Source organism: Danio rerio, chromosome 5 (assembly GCF_052040795.2).
Source record: "Danio rerio strain M-AB ecotype USA chromosome 5, GRCz13ab, whole genome shotgun sequence".
In the NCBI taxonomy this organism is placed as follows: domain Eukaryota; kingdom Metazoa; phylum Chordata; class Actinopteri; order Cypriniformes; family Danionidae; genus Danio; species Danio rerio.
In genome coordinates this window covers 31,679,323-31,704,288 of record NC_141025.1, presented here as the reverse complement: position 1 = coordinate 31,704,288, position 24,966 = coordinate 31,679,323, and the positions used below count along the sequence as shown (strand labels likewise).

General features: G+C 35.7%; 1 protein-coding gene across 1 annotated transcript in view; it reads right to left on the bottom strand.

Moving 5' to 3' along the window:
* The window catches only part of abcg4a (ATP binding cassette subfamily G member 4a), a 49,161-nt gene that overhangs the window by 5,243 nt on the left and 18,952 nt on the right, over positions 1 to 24,966 (bottom strand). The window contains exons 3-14 of the mRNA XM_087253569.1: positions 15,309 to 15,426; positions 15,059 to 15,191; positions 13,170 to 13,220; positions 10,300 to 10,445; positions 10,065 to 10,188; positions 8,266 to 8,380; positions 5,798 to 5,943; positions 5,603 to 5,701; positions 2,515 to 2,683; positions 2,227 to 2,327; positions 1,888 to 2,046; positions 201 to 319 (exon numbers count right to left, since the gene is read on the bottom strand). Of these exons, the coding sequence (XP_087109695.1) occupies positions 201 to 319; positions 1,888 to 2,046; positions 2,227 to 2,327; positions 2,515 to 2,683; positions 5,603 to 5,701; positions 5,798 to 5,943; positions 8,266 to 8,380; positions 10,065 to 10,188; positions 10,300 to 10,445; positions 13,170 to 13,220; positions 15,059 to 15,191; positions 15,309 to 15,426 (1,480 nt within the window). The remainder of the gene's footprint in view (positions 1 to 200; positions 320 to 1,887; positions 2,047 to 2,226; positions 2,328 to 2,514; positions 2,684 to 5,602; positions 5,702 to 5,797; positions 5,944 to 8,265; positions 8,381 to 10,064; positions 10,189 to 10,299; positions 10,446 to 13,169; positions 13,221 to 15,058; positions 15,192 to 15,308; positions 15,427 to 24,966) is intronic.

Genomic DNA, 24,966 nt, shown 5'->3' with positions numbered 1-24,966 from the left:
TCATCAAATAAACAGAAATGAATAACTACACATATAAAGTCTGTCTAATCTACTTTAGTTTTGGGCTGTTCTTAGATGTCTATTAGATTTTCACTGACAGCACAAATTTAGCCTTGTCATAGCTAAGCTGTCTACATTTAGATGTCTATTCAAAATTGTTTGCTGGGATGGATGATAAATTGTTATGGTTCTTGACTGACCTGACATATGACACATAAGAGCTCCATTGAAGATATTTCGGGATGGTGTCAAAGTTGACAAAGAAGCCAGAGAACAGAAGGACTGGGATGGCGGAGACCGGTCCTACAAATGTGGCAACCTGAAGATGCAGAAAGATGGTGTATGTTTATGTTACAGTGTCCATATTATGTTCTTTTAAGGATTCTTTAACTTTAAATAAGAACAATTTCTAGTTTTAACATTAGATCTACAAAGGCACATATAAAAAAAAAAAAAATTGCCATTCAATAACTTTGTTTGAGGCAGCACGGTGGCTCAGTTGTTGGCACTATCACCTCATCACAAGAAGGTCACTGAATTTAACCCTGGCTGGGCCAGTTGGCATTTCTGGATGGAGTTTGCATGTTCTCCTCTTGTTTGTGTGGGTTTTCTCCGGGTGCTCCGGTTTCCTCCACAGTCCAAAGACAAGCGCTATAGGTGAACTGGGTAAGCTAAAATTGTGCGTAGTGTATGTGTGTATGTCCTGGTCCTCCAGGTTGGGGGCTGAGTGTTGGGCTAATGACCCACCTCGTAAAAATGAGATGTTACGAAATACCAATATATGGTGCGGCTAAATATCAACTTCGATATAAATGGCCCTGGGAGTAAGTAAGAGTAAATAATAACTTTATTTAAACAAAACCCTCATAATTATAGGACCCTTTCTTGTCTTGATTGTGTATTTTTCAATCTAACATTGTTTTTTATTAAAATTAAGAAATACAAAAGAGTTTTGACTATTTCTGTCTTTAATGGTCATAGCAGTCAAATTAACCAAAAACATTTTACAGTGTCTTTGTTGTCTAGCAACTTTCTGAAAGCAATAACATACACTGACTCTCTTTCAGAACAAACTTTTCATCTCCCGCTTGCTGGACAAAGTGAAATAAACAACTTTGCAGGCGGTTTAGTAACTCAAAGACAATTTTAGTCTATATTACAAAAATATCCTATTTGTAGGCTAACAACACTGATATAATGCATTCTGGTGTTTAAAATTTTGCAAACCTTTAACATTCACAAACAGTCTCTGACTACAGTCTCATCACATCGCCTAAAGACTATTTGAAATTATGCCAATAATAATTAATAAAACTATTCAGTTTAACAATTGAAAATACCAGTTTTAAAGAATGTACTGTAACATGTGCAGGAACTGCTAGAATACATTTCTGCATTTAATGCATCTACAAGTAAAATAAAAGTACTAATTTCTTTACAAATTAGTTAAAAAATTATGCATCTAAAGGTATAATAAAAATATGAATTCTTTTAACAATTACTTAAAACTCAAATCTTTAAAGAGTAGATTTTTACCATAACTTTTCTTTTTCGTTTATAATTACTTTTACGTTAATCATAGCTTAGAGTAATTAAATTATGCTAGACAGTTAGGGGTTACATTTCCAAATCACAAAACATTTAATGCAAATATTCATATATTATCTTCATATATTATATATAGTCCATTTCTTCCAATATGTGTCACACTTTTTTGAATTTAGTATCAAGTTAAACGTGAGACTCTTCATACAGTGTATTCATTGGGCCTTTGTTGAAGAACCGCTTTTGAGTCGAGTTTGGCTTTTCGGCTCCAAAAGTATTTGTATTAAGTATTTCTCATTGGAACAATTTCTGGCACCACCACTTGTTTGAAGACCTTCATACCTGAAGTGAAGTGGATGCAGCTCCGATGAGAAGCCCCAGAGACTGAGCCACCAGGGCAGTGGAGGTGGACAGAGCCATAAACAGCAGATATCTGCCTGCCTCTGGGGGCTGCTCTGTCATCCAGTATACTATACTGCAGTACATAATCGGACAAATGACCTGGAAGAGAGAGAAGAACACTTCAGAGGTTTGCCTGGGGCTCAGGTATGCTTATAAAAATGACACACCTAATTGCATGTGTCACATTTGAACATTTCAGATCCTTCAAAAAGGACACTTATAGGGTTGAATAATTTTTAAAAAATAAAAAAGTCACATGAGAAAGATAAACAGAAGTACCTGGAATGGAATGTCAGCCATGGTCTTAGCCAAGTAATACGCCTTTAAACTGTACCAGTAATTAAGATGCTCTCTTATGAACACACCCATCTCCAGTGGAACTGAAAGAGGAAATACATCATCGCTTCAGTGCTTAATTCAATCAGATTCTGTAAAGACCATAACCCTCAATCAAGCCAATAAGTGCTTCTAATCCATCACAAATCAAAAAAGGATTTACTAACTACTCGGATCAAATCTATTTTCCATGCTCATGAGGAATTGAGCAAAGCCAGTAGGTTGACTTACATGTTAGGACGGTGGGCATGAGAGCAGCAAACATGAGAAACAGCATAGAGAAGAACAGGAAGCCAGTGTTGTTGAACACTTTGCTGGCATCATTCCCAATGTTCAGATACAGCAGACCAATCAACACGCCGATACACAGGTGCGACATCACTCTCAGGTGGGTTAATACCTGAACATACACACACACACACACACAAAGATTGATTGAACAGTTATTAGATATAAACAACACAAAAGCTATGTTAGCACTTTATTTTGATTTCTGATTTAGAATCCTGTTTAATTCAGATATTCTGTTGACTTTAATTTACATAGCAGCTACAAGTCAATTAGGAGGTTGTTTACACATGGTATTAAGATGTATTTTAGCTGATTCTATTCCAAGTGTTCAATGCTAAAAATACAGGTGTTTGTCAGATGTCAACACAGATGCCACACTCACAGACCATTGGCTGAATGTCTGATGCATACAGCACACATAACTGGAAACACATCACACGCATATTCAAAGATGTCTTAAAAAGACATAAAAAGGCTAACAAAGCTGTTGTGTTTACATCATTCTCTATTGTATGGAATGTGCTGATTATGATGTTTCGTCAAAGTGAATTTTATTTATAAACTAATTTCGAGAGGATCATGTGCTTATGATTGCTTGCAGCTGGTCCCGCATAATTCAATTTATGATTTACCAATCAGACAAGTCACTATAAATACCCTAAGTTCCATTTAACAGCCATCTTCGTTTTTAAGAAGCCCCCCTCCTACCCCTACTCCTCCTGTATTCCTAGACAAGTGGCGCTGTGGCCGAGCGGTTAGCACTGTTGCCTCACAGCAAGAACATCACTGGTTCTAGTCCTTACTAAGCCAGCGAACGTTTCTGTGCAGAGTTTACATGTTTCACCCTTTGCTCACATGGGTTTCCCCCGGGTTGCCTGGTTTCCTCCCACCGTCCAAAAACATGCAACTTAAGTTAATTGACTAATCCAAATCAGCACCAAAGACATGCACCTAGTAAGTAGTTATCTCTTAAGAGCAATCTCTATCTGTTCATTAGCCACTACAGCAGGGGAGTTCTCGAGATCTACCTGAGCTCAAACTCCTCTCTCGCCTTGCAAACATGAGGGAGCTCTGGGCTCGAAGATCTTATGAGCTCACGGCTCTCTCCCGGGACAACATGCCAAACAAGCTTAAAATAAATCATCAGCTAAGTGTGAACTCTTGGAAGTATGTGAGGTTTACAGCACAAATTAGACAGCACAAAAAGATGTCCAAGAGTTTTCTTTGAGGCACTAAGAAATATTTTCAAAATTTAAAGAGATCTTTTATCTCTTTTTTCTTATTTATTGGCACTGTTACCTCATAACAAGAAGATCACTGGTTTGAACTCCGGCTGGGTCAGTTGGCATTTCTGTGTGGAGTTTGCATGTTCTCCCCGTGTTCGCGTGGGTTTCCTCCAGGCGTTCCAGTTTCCCCCCACAGTCCAAAGACATGCGCTATAGGTGAATTGGGTAAGCTAAATTGTCTGCTGTGTATGTGTGAGGATGAGAGTGAATGGGTGTTTCCCAGAGATGGGTTGCAGCTGGAAGGGCATCCGCTGTGTAAACATATGCTGGATAAGTTGGCGGTATATTCTGCTGTGGCAACCCAAGATTAATAAAGGGACTAGGCTGAAAATGAAATAAATGAATGAATGTTTTATCTTGTCTTGGATATTTCAAGAGTCTAAATTGGCAAGTGTGTGCAACAACATTCCATAGAAGGTTTCCCTAAAAGATTGCTCTTCACATCTATTATGTAAGATGAAATGAAATACCCAAATGAGAGAGTTAATCAACTGCATATGTGGACGAATATGAAAGACCCAATGCTGACACAGCAATTTTCAGTGCTCCAGAATTGCTTGCTGTTGTTTAAATTAGAGTGATGTGTACCAAACAGAGTTTACCAACACCAAATAGTTTACCAACAGAGCTTACCAACACCAAACAGAGTTTACCAACACCAAACAGAGCTTACCAACACCAAATAGAGTTTAACGGCACCAGGGTTTACCAACAGAGTTTACCAACACCAAACAGAGTTTACTAACCGCAATCAGAGTTACCAACACCAAACAAAGTTTACCAACACCAAACAGAGTTTACCAACACCAAACAGAGTTTACCAACACCAATCAGTTACCAACACCAAACAGTTACCAACACCAAACAAAGTTTACCAACACCAAACAGAGTTTACCAACACCAAACAGTTACCAACACCAAACAAAGTTTACCAACACCAAACAGAGTTTACCAACACCAAACAGAGTTTACCAACACCAAAAAGAGTTTACCAACATAAGTAATGGAGAAAAAAGTGTGACAGAGTGCATAGGGAACTGACAATCTCTAAACAGTATTGAGTCTTTTACCTGTCAGTCAAATGGCCTCTTGGGTAATCCTTGATCATTTAAAGTGGCTATAGTTCCCAAAGCTTCTACCATCAGACTATATAAAGGCAGGGTGCAAATAACAGTTACAATTTAACACCCTATCCCCCCTGAAGGACATCCAAACAAGATATTTAAAGGTCTGGACTTCAAATAGTGAAAAATAATTTCTACTGCTCTGTGTCTTTTAAAATAAATAATAATAATAATAATAATAGCTAAGTAATATATACTAATATATGACTTAATAATAAATAAGTTAATATAAATATAAATTTGGCTGCACCAATAATGGTTCATTCCATTGTTGATGCATGGTTGTGCCCAGCTAGGATGCAGGAAAATATTCAATTAGTTGCCTGAAAATGGCGGATTTGTTCAAAAGACAAATTTTCTTGTAAAGTAGATCTTATTATCTGCATATAGCCTAAAAGTAAATCCAATTAAATTCATAGTGTGTATTTTAATAGACTAATAGATGCATGAGATGTCAATGAATTGCAAAAATATATATTTGGTTCAATGAGTCAGGCATATGCCTGTAAAAGACTATACTACTAATATCCCAATGACTTTTAGTTTGCATGTAGTTTCAAAGTCAACATAATGTCTAAAGTGGACCATCAAAATAGACAGAAAAATAAACAGTCTTACCACGTCCCTGCATATAGTAATGAAGGTTCTCTTGAAGAGGATGCAGAACTGTGTGAGGGTACTGGTGGCAAAAGTGTGTTTCTCAATGTATCCAGAATCCTTTACAAATACAAAATAAGACAAGAGGTGGTGGTCAGAGACTGATAAACAGACTGGTTATGTGTGCAAGATTGTGTTTATATGTTCATCACTCACAGGATAACACTGGGATGGACAGGAAGTGGTGGGGTCATTCTTGTCACTGGAGTTCTTCTTACTGTCATCTGAACACAGGCCTCCTTGAACAGCTTCGAAAAGCACAGGGTTCAGGTCACCGTACTCTCCCGAGGCGACCTCGATTACTGCCCGCAGAGAGACAGCACAACTCATACACATGCTGAATGACCCAAGAAGAGCCCAAAACCCTTCAAATACACTCATATAATTCACACAAGCAACTAAACTAAACATAACACGTAATGTACAAACAAACCAACAATAAATAAATAAATTAGGAGATACCCTAATGTTTAAACCTTGGAACTCAACCCATTTTTTAAATTAACCTTTTTCAGGTTAGTGACTGTTTTTTCCCGTTTGACGTTCATTATAACTACATTTTTTGAATGGAAAAAATTACAAATTTAACCTCTTCCCAACAGGGGAAAACCACCAAAAACAAAGAACGCATGATTATATGGTGTCATGGCATTGCATTTAAATTCAATTTAGTTAAAACAGCCACTAACATTATAAAAGTGTAAGTTGCCAAGAATGTATTGTTGAGTTTTTAAAAAATTCTAAAGCATTTTCCCAAAATATGTTTTAAGATAAGTTTTGCCATCAAAAATCTTTGCTGAAATACAGAAAATGTCCTAGCTAATCACTCCAGAGTTCGTTTTAATTTTTAAAATCTCACAAATTCTGCATTTATTTATCAATTTTTAAATAGTGTTATATCAGCAGCCCTTTGTGCTTTGCTACCAAAACTTAATACAAGGACTGATCGATACACCGGATCTGCAACAACTGGATATTTGGCGTAATCGGCTTTTAAAAACTGTTATAGACAGAGATCTTTCTTTTACAAAAGCCTGGAATGAGATCCCACAACATCTAAAAACAATACCAACACTGAGACTTTTTAGAAAATCCCATGCTCGTCATCTGATGGTCAACTATCGCTGTAGCCACTGGGATATTAGCCTGTCTTTCTTTATTTTGTATGTTTGGGGATTGTTTGTACTGTTCTCATGTGTTGTTGGATGAGATGTTAACAGTGTCTGTATGTTTTTATGTAAAAAAAAAACAGCATTCATGCTGATTCCGTCATGATTATCTTATAATCTTTTCCTGTTTAAAAATCATAAATAAATAAATAATTTGATGTAAATAATGTAATGCAGGCATATCTCATTATATATAAAATTTAATATATTTTAAAATATATTTTAGGTGATGGTAAAGCTGAATTTTCAGCATTCAATCTTCAGTGACATGACCCTTCAGAAATCATTTGAATGTGCTGATTGGCCTTAGATAAATATATGTTGAAAACAGTTTTGTCAGTTAAAAAATAATACTATACAGGTTTGGCACAACTTCATCAATAGAAAATTCAAAAGAAAAACATTTATGTTTATCACTCAGATCTTTAGGATCATATAAACTAGAAATTCCACGAGTTTAGTCAAAGCAGGGTGACTCAGCTTTCAGCTACAACGCCCCTCGCTGCAGGAATCAGCTTCCAGAAATTATCAGATGTGCTCCAACTTTAGGCACATTCAAATCAAAACTGAAAACACATCTGTTTAGCTGTGCCTTTACTGAATGAGCACTGTGCTAAATCCGACAGATTGCACTATTATGTCTTTCTTTTCTTTTTCATTCTTTTACAACCCGTTTTAACACATTTCAATCTGTTTTTAACTGTTTTTAATAATTTTTATTATTCGTTTTTTATTTTCTTATACTTGTCTTTTTTATTCTTGTTTATGTAAAGCACTTTGAATTGCCACAGTGTATGAAATGTGCTATATAAAAAACTTGCCTTGCCTTGACTATAAATATGAAAATCTGTTCATATTATTGTTATTTTTTATTATGTGATTATTATTATGAAGTTTATTACTTCACATTTATACTATTAATTATATTATATAATATGTTTGGTTATAATTATATGACATTATTCATTCATTCATTTTCTTTTCGGCTTAGTACCTTTATTAAATCCGGGGTCGCCACAGCGGAATGAACCGCCAACTTATCCAGCAAGTTTTTACGCAGCGGAGGCCCTTCCAGCCGCAACCCATCTCTGGGAAATATATTATATTATATTATATTATATTATATTATATTATATTATATTATATTATATTATATTATATTATATTATATTATATTAGAAAACTGTCATGTAGAATGTAGAATAAAACAGTACAGGTTCTTCATCTCAAGTACATTATTCCCTTTATACATCATATCTATAAAAAACATGTTCATTCATATGTAATATTACTTCTGGGAGTTCAGTCAAACAGAAATTATAAACTATCACATCAGAGCTGCACAAGTTCCACACATAAAGACAGAGCGTACATAAAGATCTATTTCTAGGTGCAAATCATCTCTCTCTCACACACACACACATACACACACACACACACACACAGTAGACCTACTAAAGTCAGCAGGATTGTGGTAGGTGGGGCAGTGGAGTCCAAGGTTTTTCAGGTAAGGGATAAGATATGGCACCGTCCCCTTATATATACACTGACCCTGACTCAGGATATAAAGCTACAAGAAGAACAGACAAAGTATTAAAGACGAACATGAATACATTAGCATCTTCACACACTTAGGGCCAGATTTACTAAACAGGGCAAATTAGTGTGAGAGTGCAAACACACAGAAGTGCTGATGGGAGTGGAAAGTTTTGCAAATGATCTACTGACAAAGCACAAATTAAAGGACACAGATGCAGCAGCTCATTTTCATAATATCTAACGCAACACACACACTAACTAATATTGGGTCACAAACAAATGATGATGAAAATTTAATACCCAACCTTTTCTGACCTTTGCCTATTTAAGAATGGAAATCTGAGTTTGGATTAATGTATGTCTTAGAAATTCAGTAAATAAATATTTAAAATGTTCTGATACTCTTTATATTGTTACATACTATGTTATTTACGTAAAAAAAAAAAAAATTATAATTACAATCACTCTCATTGGTTGGTGATTTTTTCGCACACAGTAAGCAGAGAAAATAAATAATGGCATAGTGAAGATGAAACTGCGTGAATGGATCAGGGAGACGAAGCAAAGTGATCTCAAGTCAACCAGAAAACATGGCGAAAAAGCTACTTTGGGCTCTTCTTGAAGATTAGACAGAGTCATTTAATTTTTTTTCACTTCACAATAATAGTGAAGTGAACTGAATTGTGATTGTACATAGGATTTATGTTTGTAGCTACATGTTATTTATTATCCATGACTGACCTATAACCTTCTATGGCACATAATAATTAAAGACCGTTCAAAAATGTGATGCTTTTTTTGGGCAGTTACTGTTTAATGACGTCATGTTCCGGGAAAACTGAAATTGTTTGTTGGACATCAGTCATGGCAACTTTTATTTCCTGTTTTTATTTTTTAATTATTCATTTACAAATTAAGCACTGCCTTGAAGAGATTCCTGGAAAATACTATGAAATTACTTTTTATCTCTTTGCTTTCACCGATTATCTGTCACAAATTTTCCCCCTTTTTATTACAGCTTACCCCTAGAAGTGTATTTCCAGAAAATGTAATAAAGACACAAGACATGGACATGCTTTTTGACGTTAATATGGATGCAAAAACCTGTAATTCCAATACCGCAAACATTGTTATACTGTTTACAATCTCTTTTATTTACAAACTCTTTTACTTTGTGTCTGAAACGAAAACTCATAAAATGCATATTCAATTAACTCATTACCTTCATCACTGAGTTTAAAACTCTTTTCAAATAAGCAGAATTAACTTTCAGTAAATTTTGAGTTAACTACACTCATTTCATTTGATAAAGCTGACTGTTGGGTTTTACAATGTACAATCTTTTTTTAATGCACAAAAAGTGGTAAATATACTAGTAAAATGTTCTTTCGATTGTTAAAAGTGGTAAATACTTTGAATAAACCAACATTCGTCAGGTTTTCATTTTAGTTTTGAAGATAAGCAAAAATGATATGGGAGAGTAATTGATGAAAGGATTCATTTTTGTGCGAGTTATTTAATTAATAATTGAGATTAGACAGACTTTTGAAAAGTTTAAATATACTTTTGTGAACAGGTCAGCCATTAAAAAAAAAGGTGTCTACACCATTTCACTGCTTGTAGTTTTTGCGCTGACGTAAGCTGTTAGTTAATCTGGCCTTTTATTAAGTCCAATGTTTACAATTTTTTTTTTTAATTTACAATACAAAAATTACCTTGTCGAACATTTCAAACAGTTTAGCGCTGGGCTGGTGGATGGTACAGATGATGGTTCTTCCTCCTTGAGCCAGAGATTTCATCAAGGACACCACCTGGAAACAGGACGCGCTGTCTAGACCACTAAAACACAGAGATAAACATGCACATTTGGGGATTTTTATTGGAAATGTTGTCGCAAACATTAAATTCTGGATGAATTGTGTCAGTATGTAATGTTAAAGCGGTGTGTACCTGGTGGGTTCATCAAAGAACATGACTGGAGGGTTGTTGACCAGCTCCAAGGCAATCGCCAAGCGTTTACATTGGCCACCGGACAGAGAGATGGTGCGAGTTTGGGCACACTCCTGTAGTCCCAATGCTGTTAGAATCTCATTCACCTGTCACACAACATACCAGTACTTACTGTCTGCTTTATAGGATAAGGAAAGGGGCACTACAGATTTTAGAGAGCATTTGATTGGACAGAAGATCTAATGTAAAGTAGAAGTGCAAAGTGATGTCATCAAAACTGCTGACTGCTATTGGCTGGAAGTGAGAGACTGTTAAATACATGTATCTACTGAATTAAAATCTTGCTATTTTTGGAAGCTTATTGATAACCTTGAAGTAAGTGTATATTGTGTTATGACCTGTAGTTTTTTGTTTTGATCAATTACTGTGTTATTTATTTATTTTTTTTCTTTTCTCTGTCTCTCACTCTTTGTTCTAGATGAGCGTGGCCAGTGATGATCACATGGTTGGTGATTGGCCCAGAAGCATGACTCCAACTTTAAAGGCCCTCTAAACCTTCGCTCTGAAACCAATTTATGCCCCTTTTGTGCATTGTCATGTAATTCGAACAGTTTGGTCTGGTTAAATTCTGAGCTGTTCATTGTTTGGTTAATTGCTTGTGTTTAAGAGAGTGCTTCCCTTCAAAGCGAAAGTTGCTGAATTTGTGGTTATTTGTTACTGTTCTGAGACTAGCCCATATTTTGACCATTGACAGGCAGCGGTTATAGACTTTGATAAAGATTTCTTATTCTGAATTATACATGTTGGAAATCTTGTATATATTGTATATGTAACCCTGCCGGTCCTACACCAGCCAAACCCCTCTGAGCTGGGATCGAACTGGCTATTTACCTGCATAGCATTTCACTAGCTGGCCTCTGTTACATTCACCACTCTAAACCTTACTCCTATCCGGGTCATGGCACCAATCTAAGTAAGTAAGTAATGTGGATTTATATAGAGCATTTATAGTGTATGGCCATACACCCAAAGTGCTTCACAATCATGAGGGGGGTCTCTCCACACCACCACCAGTGTGAAGCATCCACTTGGATAATGCGACGGCAGCCACAGGACAACAGAGCCAGTGCGCTCACCACACACCAGCTATAGAGTGAAGAGAAAGTGATACAGCCAATTCGGTGGATGAGCATGACTGGGAGGCCATGATCGTAAGGGCTGATAAAGGGAATTTGGCCAGGACAACCCCTACTCTACAAGAAGTGCCATGAGATTATTGATGACCACAGAGAGTCATGACCTCAGTTTAACATCTCATCCGAAAGATGGCACCCACTGACAGTTTGGTGTCCCCTTCACTTTTACTGGGGCATTGGGACTCACACAGACCACAGGTTGAGGCCTCACTAACTCCACTTCCAACAGCAACTTAGTTTTCCCAAGCAGGTACTAACCAGGCTCACCCCTGCTTGTAACCGTGCCGGTTCTAAATTAGCCAAACTGTTCCTAGCTGGGATTGAACCAGCGACTTGCTGCATGGGAGCTGGTCACTTTAACAAGAAGGCTGAAGACCATGGCCTCTAGTGTCTGTCGCTAGAGCACCTTTTAGATGTCAGAGGAGTGAGGTTTACCTGCACAGCACTTCACTAGCTGGCCTCCGTTACATATATACTTAGTTTTTTGTGTTTAAGGGAATTTAGTTATTTTAACAAATGGTGTGTTTTGTTTATTATTTTGGCCTTCTCGTGGCCATTTTCAAAATGCTACAAATCTCTTTTCTGTCAAAAACAGCAACAATTGCAATCCTTTTGTTGTACAGTTGGCTGAAATGAATGAAAAGTCTTTTTACAAATATATTTCAAGTTGTGGGCGGCACGGTGGCTCAGTGTTTAGCTCTGTGGTCTCACAGCAAAAAGGTTGCTGGTTCGAGTCCCGGAAGGCCAGAAAGCATTTCAGAGTTAGCATGTTCTCCCCATGTTCTCGTATGTTTTCTCTGAGTGATCTAATTTCCCCCACAGTCTAAACACACATAGGTGAATTGGGTAAACATAAATTGGTGTGATTGTGACAGTGTATGGGTGTTTCCCTGTACTGGATTGTGGCTGAAAGTACATCCACTGCGTAAAACATATACCAGAATAAAAAAATAAATAAATAAATAAGGGACTGAATGTATGAATTTCAAGTTGTTTGGATAATTGGATTTTGCCTGTACAGTGCTTTGCATAATGAAAACACTATGTTTCATATATAAATATGTTTTTAAGCTATTCTTTTATCCTCCCATTTTTAAGCGGCAACAATATTTTGATATAATTACAATAAGTTGCATACTATAACAGTAACATTAAAATAGTTATTTTCGGGTAAAATAGTATCAACAAAATCTTGGTTACCAACCCTTGCTCTAGAGTGAAAGGGAAGAAGTGTTAAAATGTGTCATCTCCTTCGCAAATTAAATCTGTGAAACAAATAATGGGAGTGAATGAAATAATTTATTTCCAAAGACCCTTTCAAGTAGTCTGTTTTGTTAAATGTCGTGGATGTAAGTCATTTGGAACAATTTTAAACCTGGAAGAGTTCAAGTTAAGATCTAATTAAATTAATTAGTAAGAAATGTGTTTTGTAGTAGATAGGTGACATTCATGTAACCTTCTATGAGAAGATTAGAGTTGTCTCTCTCTGCACGCTTCTCCAAGTGTTTTCCCAAACAACTTAATTACTGTATGATACTAGTGCAATTACTCTTTCCAATCTGCTCCATTCAAGAGCTCTGCCCTTCAGAGTAAGTATAGGGCAGAGGGAAGCTCATTTGAGAAATAAATTCACCTATTATATAGGGAGATAATAGAGGTACAGTATACACTTACCAGTTCTTTTTTCACCTCCATATTTTCGTTAAGTTTAAGGTTGGCTGACACCTAAACAAAACAAAAGAAAGATTGATTTGAATATGTGCAATCAGACGGTCATTATCCACAAACCAATACCATTATGAGGGCGTATGTTGAGATGATGACCAATTTAGTGCAGAAAATATTGATCGGAGTTGAAATTGTTTTATATTTTGTCAGAAAGTGAGATTGGCTGCCAGGGGAATTGGTTAAATGAACAGCTTAGTGCTCTATATGCAAAATCTTGTTTACTGAAGGCGAGACACTGCAGAAAAATACTGCTTTTCATCCACTAGTCAGGCTTGATATTTTGAGATTTTTAATAAAGTGTTTTCAGTCTAATGGAAAGAAAACATCCAAAGCATACTTGTAAATGTTTCTTTGATAATCTTTTATCAATTTCTGTCTGTAGATTTGTAAGATGTTTTTTCCCAGCACTGAACCATAATCTCCACTTCAGCAGCACTTATATAAAGCATACTTTACAGTTTTATATCTATATTCTTAAGTTTTTTCATCGGTAGAGATATACACTCACCGGCTACTTTATAAAGCAAACCTAACTAGTACCGGGTTGGATCCACTTTTGCCTTCAGAACTACAACAATACTCAGGTAGGCAACAATACTCAATACAGCAACAATACTCAGGTAGGCTGAGGTGTTTACACGATGCTCAATTGGTACTAAAGGGCCAAAAGAATCCCAAGAAAAGTCTGAACAGTTATAAGGATGGATCCATGCTTTCATGTTGTTGACACCAAATTCTAACTCTACCATTTGAATGTCGCAGCAGCAATCGAGACTCATCAGACCAGACAACATTTTTCAAATCTTCTATTGTCCAATTTTGGTGAGCCTGTGCAAATTGTAGCCTCAGATTCCTGTTCTTAGCTTAAAGGATTGGCACTCTGTGTGATCTTCTGCTGCTGTAGCCCATCCGTCTCAAGGTTGGATGAGTTGTGCGGTTAGAGATGTTCTACTGCATACCTCGGTTGTAACGAGTGGTTATTTGAGTTACTATTGCCTTTCTATCAGCTCGAACCAGGCTGGCCATTCTCCTCTGACCTCTGGCATTAACAAGGCATTTGTGCCCACAGAACTGCCGCTCACTGGATATTTTCTCCTTTTTGGACCATTCTCTGTAAACCCTAGAGATTGTTGTGCGTGAAAATCCCAGTAGATTGGCAGTTTTTGAAATACTCAGACCAGCCTGTCTGGCACTAACAATTCAAAGTCACTTAAAACACCTTTGGGTGTGTGTGTGTGTGTGTGTGTGTGTTAAAAATGTGTGGCTGTTTGAACTTAAACTTTGAACTTAACTTCATTCATTGTTAAGTTGTGTGTAGATTTTCATGCAAATTAACAAATTTTTAATTAAATCATGCCTTATTTGCATTTATTAAGGGAGTAGTTCACCCAAAAAGGAAAAAAAAATCACTATTTACCCTCATAAATATTACCCTCAAAACACAAAGGAAGATTTTTGAAGAAAGCTGATAACCTGTAACCTGTAGTAGGAATGCAAATACTTTGGAAGTCAATGGTTACAGTCAATGGTTAACCCTAAAAAAATATCTTCTTTGGTGTTCAACGGAACAAAGAAACTCAGATGGGTTTAAAACAAGTAAAGGGTGAGTTCATTATAACAGAACTATGCCTTTAAGGTTTAAAAATGTGTAATTCTAGACAATTTTAATTGTGGAGGTATGGTGATAACTTTTATTTTTTAAATCTATTCACCTGCAGTGTCTTGCATAAAAGCAGCAATAAGGACCAAGTGTTGCTGAGTGCCCCCTACTGATCATTGACATCTATAGAAAACTTCTCATGCTTCTCATGAAAAAGTCACACACACAACCTCACCATCATTGCCTCTCGTGTTGTCAGGTGTGGCAGTAGCATGTCATCTTGCATGATGTAACATGACATTTTTCTGAAGGTGCGGAGGTCACGGGGTCGCCCATTTACCAGGATCTGACCTTTCATACCCGTCTCTCTGTAAGAAAAGAGGGACATGGAATATAAACCTTAAAAGTGTGTATAAGAAATTCCTGAGACGTGATAGACAAGAAACAAATTGAGAAATGTTCTCTCGCCACACTTTCATGCTCACCTGTATCCAGCAAGGATGTTCATGAGGGTGGATTTGCCGGCTCCTGAGGGCCCCATGATTCCGATCAGCTCCCGACTGCAGAATTTTCCGGACAGACACTTCAGAAGGGCCTTAAATCCTGCACACAGTATATTGGGTACATTGTGTTTATTGACAAATTAAAACAAAAGAGGGTATGTATTCACAACAAACAAGGGTGTAGTTTGATGACACTGTGACTGAGAGTGGAATCATGAGAGTTGTCATCTTCATTACTTACTACATAGTCTCAGCCTCAGATATCACACTTTACTGAATGCAATTTAGCAGATCCTCAGTCGAACTTTGTTTTTAAATGTTCTAACATATTCTGTTTAAAATATAATTTCCGGAAGTCAAGTGTGCATCAATCTTTGCCAGTCCACCTTGAAACAAGTCTGAGTGGATAAAAAAGCTGCTATGTTTACCTCAGTCTATGGCTACATGTACAAACGTCCAACTCATTTCCTTTATTTTTTGCTGACAGATCATTTTGGATATTAATGTGTTATTGTAATAAACTTTTAAAGATCTTTGTGAATTAATTACACAATTTTGTAGGCATTTCCACATCTCTAAACATGACGCAGCACAAAACAAAAGCTGATTGGTTGGTTCACCTGTCAGTCAATAAGCATCGTGGACAGTCATTGACCATTCAGTTCTCAAATCTTCAGCTGTCAGTCTAAGGTCTGGCTACATGACACTACATCTTACATGACTCCGGTAGAAAAATGTTCATGGATGAGCTAAAGCAGGGGTGCTCAATCCTGTTCCTGGAGATCTACCTTCCTGCAGATTTCAGTTGCTACCCATATCAAACACACCTGCCTTTAATTATCAAGTGGTGTTCAGGTCCTAATTAATTGGTTCAGGTGTGTTTGATCTGGGTAGCAACTGAAATCTGCAGGAAGGTAGATCTCCAGGAACAGGATTGAGCACCCCTGAGCTAAAGTATTCAAAACGTATTATACATAACCATAGCGGAAAAAGACCACTTAAGTAAATGCTGATAAGACATTTGTTTTCACTGATTACAAAACCACATCTGTGAACTCCAGTGTAATAGTTTTTACTTTAAGTACTTTGATTATGCAGTCAAGAGAAAGATTTACCCTGATGTAGTATAATTTAAAATTATGTATGTAACTACAAACAAAAGATGTGATTATTTGAGCCATCTGAACTATGGGATGAAATGTAGTAAAATTCAATGTAAATCTTTCAATTTACCCATATTACATGATGAATAAAGAGTAATGCAATACCTCACATTATTACCAACATCACATGAGTGAAATTTATATTTTCAAATTCACACTAAAATATTCAAGTAGATAACAAAATAGTAAAGAGATTAAACAGCTGAACTGACCTTAGCTAGATGGACTGAGATTACATCATTTTTTCTTCCCTGCTCCCTCTCTAAGGTCCCTGGTATTAATATTAAGACATACTCTTATCTCAGCCTCAAGAGGGAGACAGAAACTTGTGCTGCTCTTTGTAAGCTTCTTGTTTATGACAAGGGCCTTCAAGCATTTTAAAATACTGTATGGAGAGACGGAGAGAAGCTTGCATTCAAGTGCTGATTTTTAAGCCTAATGCAAAGAAACATGCATATTTACACAATGAAATCTGATTAAAAATGATTTCTTCGTCAGAATTAATCATTTATTTCTGCAAAGATGCATGAAACTGATCAAAAGGGGCTGTGACTTTCACAAAGTTACAAAAAAAGAATAAAAATATTTTCTTTTTACTAAAGAATCATGAAAAAAAATCTTCAAAAATTGCATAAATGTAAATATCACTATATTTTCAACACTGACAATAAAAAGAAACAATGATAACACACTCAAAAAAAAAACTTTTTTTTTTTGCTTGTTTAAACTACTTATCTAATATGACTTGAATCAACACAATTCTTGAGATTTCATTGGGACAACTTAATTTTTTTAATGTTCAATCCACATACATTTGTTAAAAGTTTTAAGTTAACGTAATCGATTTGTGTTGGGACAACATGAATGAATTGTGTGGAACCCTGCATTTTTTACAGTGCGCCTTACAATAACAGTTAACAGTTTGTTAGTTTATGTATAATATGCTTAATTTAACCATTCTGAACTTATGATATGTTAATGTTTAATTATATCATGACTTTACTTGGAGGAGCACATCATCCTTAACCCATTCTTAGCTACTCATGAACCTTTTATGCACATCCGTCTAGTTTGTTTACACTGAATAAAAATACAAGTGTTCGGTCAGCATAAACACCAACAATTTAAACAGGAGTTCATAAGCAGTTACGGATGAGTTAATGGTGATGTACCCCTCCAAGTAAAGTCATGACATAACTATTCATTAACAGCTTATGAGTTAATGTTGGTTACATTCAGCTTAAACTTAAATGTTAATTAACAAGTAAATGAGGTAGCTGTTAATCAAACATGAGCTGTTGTGACTCATGTTGTAGTTAAAGTTAGTTGATCTTTAGCATATACATTAACTATGTTATTTACATTAATTCATAATAAAGTATTGTTTAGTTTACATATTAACACATCATTATTCATGTATTGTTTTTGTAAAGTGTAACAGAAAATTCTTACTTTCTCACACATTATTATAATAGATAACAATTTTTAAACAGTTATTTTAAATGTTAATATATTAGCTTTTATTATATATTTTTTATCAAATAAATACTTATTTATTTATTAGCACTAAAGTATTAATTAGCATGAGAGACATCTTTGCAAATGTTAAGGAAAACCATATCAAAAGTTAAGAGCGTAAACTAACAATAAGCAATGTTACACCACTATTTATTAATCTTTGTTAAAGTTCTGTTGTTTATTGTTAATTAATTTACAGTTACATTAAATATTACTGTGCAGACCCCTTTGAGACCACTGAGAACCTGCTGAAGATTCCTAGTTCACATGCCAAACTATATACATGTTGTCTATCCCATTGATCTATGTGTCACTCTGTATTTCAGTCACAGTCTGGAGTCATTAGTTAAGTGCTCGCTCTCTCTCTCTCTCTCTCTCCCTCTCTTTCTCTCTCTCTCTCTCTCTCTCTCTCTCTCTCTTACTCTCTCTGCATTTCTCCATCCTTCTGTACATTTGCATCACGGAAAATTGATGCCAGATAAATGACAAAAATGCAGAAAGAGAAAGCGAGCGACAGGGGCACCACCCTCACATCACCCTATAATTTCCCGTGCTCTTCTTTGAATACCAACAATCTGTGAGGATTAAATGCTGATAACTCATCCACACATGATATGCCCCGCATCCTGCTGCAGCTAATAATTCATCTTTAGATTTTGCCACTTGCTGACTCTGTGTAACCTGAGTATCAATCTTCTGCATTCAGTCTCTTTTCCATGTACGACACAAGATAAAACAAACAGCACCGTGTGAGATCTCTTACATGGGGCTGCGTGCTATATAATGAGCTGAACTGGGATCAGACTGAGAGCGCTCTTGGAGGGCTCAAACACATTTAATCGATAGATGCAGCCGTGCAGTTTGTGGTTGTGTGCTGATAAGGAAGAAGGCAACTGTAAATCTGTTAGCAATATGCTCTTGTGCTAGCAATGTATAGACTTGCAGAGTTGAATGGGTTTAAGGGAATATATTGTAATAGTTTAAACATAAATCATACCTAAATATTTTGTAGAATGAAAATTCTATATTTTTACAAATCTTAAAATACCATTATCTATTCACACTAGTTTTGTGTCTTTTAAATGGTCTAAATGTAAGTTTTTGACTCTTCTAAAGCATAAAAATACCACAATATGTTTGCAGATATAAGAAACATGCTAAATGAATACACTTGTTTATCTAAAAAACAATGCTGAAGTCAGATATTTTGTGCTTCAATTGCAGTCTTTGTTTGGATAAACTGTAAAAAAAAAATCTGTTATTTTACGATTATAAAAATATTGTAAAATAACGGTCGTGAAATATCAGATATTTACTGTAAAATAGCAGACGTTAAATTACAGAAATGTACTGTAATTCAATTCGGCAGTAAATTTATGTGATTTACCGTCCACTGTTTTACAGTAAATTTCTGTTATTTAGCAGCTGTTATTTTACAGTAAATTTCTGTTCATGCACCTCAGCTGCCGAAAAAAAGTAAAATAACAGATTTTTTTTTTCATTGAAACCCATCCAATGCCAGTTTAGCCAATTATATTTCAGCGTCCCAGGTTGCCTTTCTGGAAAACAACGCACTTCAATAATTCAGTCAAGATTCAGGAAGGCTCTCAAAACATGCTTCCGTGACTGAAATGCCTACTCCGGTGGACAGTAGCAGACTCAGATTCAGAGTTTCACATGAGGTGGTTATTAATGAGCAAATAATATTAATAATACAAACATAAACATTAGATGAGCAGGTTACATTGTAACCCCATGTCCTAAAAACACACTAAGTGATGAGATACAAAATGATAAGCAATTTGGCTGTTTGCAAGGAAGCACGACAGAAATTTAAATCCAGCCATTCAGAAGCACAGTATAGTGCACTTACTGCACTTACTCCAATAAAATGGTAAGGTTTACAATCTAATTAATGCATATTAACCCTCTTTAGCATTATTAAATGTACATGCTGAATCACTGCGGTGTTGGATTGCACTGAGCCACAGTTCTAAAGTTCAATTTCAAACGGTTTATTTTGTTTTCAAGTTTTCATCTGCTGCTGCTTTAAGTGGTATGGCAATAAATGTCATGTAAAATGACATTTAAACTCACATTATTAACATTTAACACAGAATAAAGCACATGAGTTGTACCTGAGGTGATCACAGTTTATCCTGTTGTTCACCAGTGAGAAATAGAAGCCGTGTTTGATATTTAAATTTCAGGTGTTGGTTAGAACAAAAACTCCCTTTAATATGGAAAATATTCCTTCTATCACGTGCCGTTGCTTTTACAGTATGTAGAACACGGTTTGAATCAGCCTATAGGCTTGACAGTCAGGCACACACACTGATGTTGGTGTCGTCAATCTGGCAATCTGGAGTACAGGGCCGGCCCAAGCCTTCAGGGGGCCCTAAGCAGGTTTTTATTCGGGGCCCCCAATATGACAAATTTGATGCAAACAATATGACAAATTATCATCAATCCTTGATAATTCGCACTATAAATTTAAAACACACATTATCGATTTTATTCGCTGTAGCTGTGTTGCTTTCATCATAAAGTATATGTTTTAAGACAATTGTAAATATTATTCTGCAGAAACAACTTCCTATTGATCCAACTTTTTATATGACTACTTGCCACAAATCTAAATAATTAGACACAAAACATTAATATGGGCTGGCAGAAACAAAAGCAGCTGAAAGTAGCCAATAACATACTTATTTTTATTATTATTCAGGCACAAGAAATTGTGAATAATTGGATATAAAATTTTAAATTGGATATAAATGTTAACACTGAAAAAAATTCATATTGTATTTTGTAGTTCAAATAACTTAAAACATATATTTAAATTAAAATCAAATTAAATCAGGAAGCATTTTCTAGACATACTCGCATATAAATCAAATGAGTAAATATGTACAAAAATTATTCAGTTTTCAGAAATAATTCTAAATTAAGTGAATCTTTTTGTAAAATAATTTAATCTGCCAATGAGATAAGTAAAATAATCTTATTTAAAACCTAAAACAATATTTTTATTTAATAATTGGCAGATTATTGAGCGTTTTTTAATGAAAAATTCACATAATTTTGACTAAAAATCCTTCTAGAAAATGTTTATTGGTTTAAGAATTTTTAGATATTTGGACTAAAAATCACACAAATACTATAAGGAAGAAAATCATTTTTGCAGTTTATTTCGCAACTGTCAATTGTATAAATCAGAAGCGTATTTTCATGAAAAAGCATTTTGCTGCTGTTCCGGGCACTGCTGCTTCAATCACGATATCAATGATTCTGGGATATATTGATAGATCACAAGAAAATCAGCCACAATATATCACAATTTTGGTAAATGAAGGGGGAAAATGCATCAAAAATTTATGATGAATTTCTTTTATAAACACGCATTTATAGAATTGCAACAATGTAAAACAAGTGCACATCTGTCAAACAAGCTTAAAAATGCTGACGTGCAAAGAGCAGTTTATGACTAAAGAGAGCACATCTCTATCACAGCAGCAAAATCTCAATTTAGTGGAATATGCATTTAAGAAAAAAACTGCCAAAATAGTAATTTATTACTTATTATTATTTATTAAAACACTTGATAACTTGACCAACTAATTTTATGTAAACATGGAAACATTTTGTGCTTAGCCCTGGTTGATTTTTAATTAAAAAAAATGTATTCCCACTATTTTTTCAACTGATCAGAATGCTCTGGTAAGCACAGACTCCTCTGAGCACGTATGTTTTCAGCAGTGGAGAACATTAGTTATTTATTCAACTATTTAAGTTTTTTAATTCCCCTAATATTTTTTGCCAAAATACCATCTACAAGACTTTGACAAGTTCTGTAAGAGTCAAATAAACGCAGGGCCCTTCAAATAAATGTTCATGTCCTATTGATATCTTTATATATTTTGGCGGAGTTAAAAAGTTTGAGCACATAAAAAGTTGCACTGGCCGCGGGCACGCGCGAGCGATATAGCGAAGTGAAAGCGTGTCTGTTAGAAATAAACTATAGTGGCAAATTCGGGGGAGCTGGATGTCTGAAACACACAAATACATTGGCCCAGCTTGGACAAAAGAAAGTGTCTGTATGCCTGGGATTTTCACCAATGCAATGGCTCATCTGTCTGTCAGTTGTTTACATAACGCTGGTGTATGTCCGATGATCCGCCATTACGGGAAGCGTCACGTGGTGGCAGCTGGGTGTACTGTAGCTAAAGCGGTTATCTGCTGCAGTCAGTGTGGAAAACTGATTAATTAAATCAGATCTTTTGTAAATTTAGGTAAATATCTTGGCGCCAGAGTATGTATCGCGGTCAGAAATAACAAAATAAATGGTGGCCACGGGGCCCTAAGCAGCCGCTTAGTTCGCTTATGCCTTGGTCCGGCTCTGCTGGAGTATGTTTTGAACCAGGTATGCAATACCTAGTTCAACCACTGGGTGTCAAACTTAAATACTGCAATTATAAATAGTAGGGTTTTTTTCTTTAAATTATATTATGTTTAAAAACAATATTATTTAATTTAGCTTTAGATTACAATGGAGCTTCACACATGATCCAAAAATGTGGCAATTTATTATTATTTGTTTTTGTTTCTGGTCAATCTTGTACTGTTTTGTTCCTTGATTTAATTAAAAATCATGGTTTGAACTAACAAACAGGTTCTAAACCATCTTCACAATTAACATTAAAAAAACTAAATAAAAAAATACATTTTGGAAACTAAACCTTAATTTATTTTTATTGATTTGACATAAGTTACCTTTCTGAGCACTGTCACACCAAGATTACGACCAAAAAAATAAATAAAATACCATCATTCAAATTATACACATTTGATACTTTTAAATCCTTCTTCTATCTCTTTTACTGTCACGAATAAATGAATCCTGTTCAATGAATGTCTTTAACTCTTCATATACCAGTCACTGCTGCGCAACATCTTTTTACCTTCTGTTTTAGTTTCTATCATTAAAACACACCTTCTGAAAAGATTTGTCTAATTTGGTTCAGTCTGTTGTGATTGGTCAACCCCTTAGAGCAGGTGTCAGCTTAACTGCTGTACGTAAAACCACTTACCATAATTGAGTTTCAGCTCCCAAGGGTTTCCGAATAGCTGTAAACAGTATTGTATGTATTTCTGTGGTAAAGCAGGCAGTAGGCGGGCATTATGCAAATATGTAGCATGGTGACAGAGCCAAGTCCATAAATATAAGACTTCAAACAAATCGTTTCAGGAAACTATTTGCTGCAGCTCTAATGAAATTCATTTTTACTTGGGCTTTGCTGCATTCACGCGCTATTGGAATTTTCATAAATAGGAGTTTCACAGTTTGAATTTGGACAGGAAGGGCCTCTCACATAGCTTTTGCTACAGGGAAAATGCTTTAGCATGAATTGATACCAGAGTTTCAGAGTTAGGCAGGCTATAAACTTTAAACACTGCAAAGAACAGAATGTGCTGTGACTGTCTGTATTGTTATGTGACTGTTTTCCTTTCTAAATTAGTAATTTTTGTAACCTAAGCTTGACTTCTTGCTCAATTATTGCATATTTATTCATTGTATTCGAAGGAGCATTTGAAATGTAAATTTTTATGAACAGTGAAATTGGCTTGTATTTTATTACAATTGACAGCCAGACTATCCAGGTAGGACAGTGAATGTTCATAGTTGCCAACAAATTGGATGCTACAATTTATTCAAAAGAAAATATCTTCAAAACATTTGAGCATGAATCAGATTTCCCCAAGAAATAGGCTTTCTAGTATTCCTGCTTTCAACATCAAAGCACTCAAGTGAGACAAGATCACAACTGCATATAGTCTCAGAAATAAAGATGAAAAAGCTGGTGTGGCTTTCAGAAGAATACTTTTGTACTTTTAGGTGCTAATGTGTAAACTTTATGTTCTAATATGTGCCTTTAAAGAGATAGATTACCCAAAACTAAAATGAAGTTAACTTGTTAACAAAGGTTCGGCAATGGAACCATGCCCCACTTTGTCTCCTTAAATAATCACCTACTCCCTAAAAACTTATTTAAGACAGACCAGCCCTCTAGTACTGTTCTTCTCGTTTTCTTGAACCCACCCTTCCTTCCTCTATTTGTTGATTCCCATTAACAATCCTCATAACCCTCTCTTCCCTCCTAGGAACGTGGGGTCTAATCACTCTACCAAAATATTACAGGGACTTTACCCCTACTCTGAGTCTCTGGACATCATCGTAGGACACCTGATCAACCTACCTACCTGTTCACTGTTTATCCTCTTACTTCCCTTCATCACACTGTTCCCTTACCATCCCTTTAACCCCTACATCCCTACAATAAAGTCTGGCTCAAAGTCTGGTGTGATCCATGCTGGTGAAATTTACAGTTGATCAAGTCACCCTCAGGCCATTGAAGATGTAGGTGACTTTTTTTTCGTCTTCTTCAGTAGATTTTTAGCTGAATCCATGGTCCTTGGTGGTTTCTATAATGCAAGCCAATGGTCCCATGTTTTTGAGATAAACAATAAAAACAAACACATACAAACAAGTCCAAATCAATCCCAATTTCTGATGATACACGGAGGTCTTATGAAGTGAAATGATCAGTTTATGTAAAAAATTGAACATTATTTACAATATTACTAGCTTTAATCCAAAGTCCAAACAGTTCTGAGTGTGTGCACTAGTGAGCGTGAGCTTCCGGATGCTTGATGACTCTTGTGTAGTTGCACACTCAGATATGACTTTGTTTATCAAAAGGGAGTCAATCCTGCAAGCTTAATTCATTGCAGTTGCCACATCTTGGACATTCACACCATTTCAACAAAATGTACATCCTCATTCTTGTCACCTCATGCTTGAGTGAACACTCGTGCACATGTCAAGCATCAGGGCCCATATTGTGGAATAAAGACAATGTTAAGATTAATATTCAATTTCTGGCGCAGACTAGTTATTT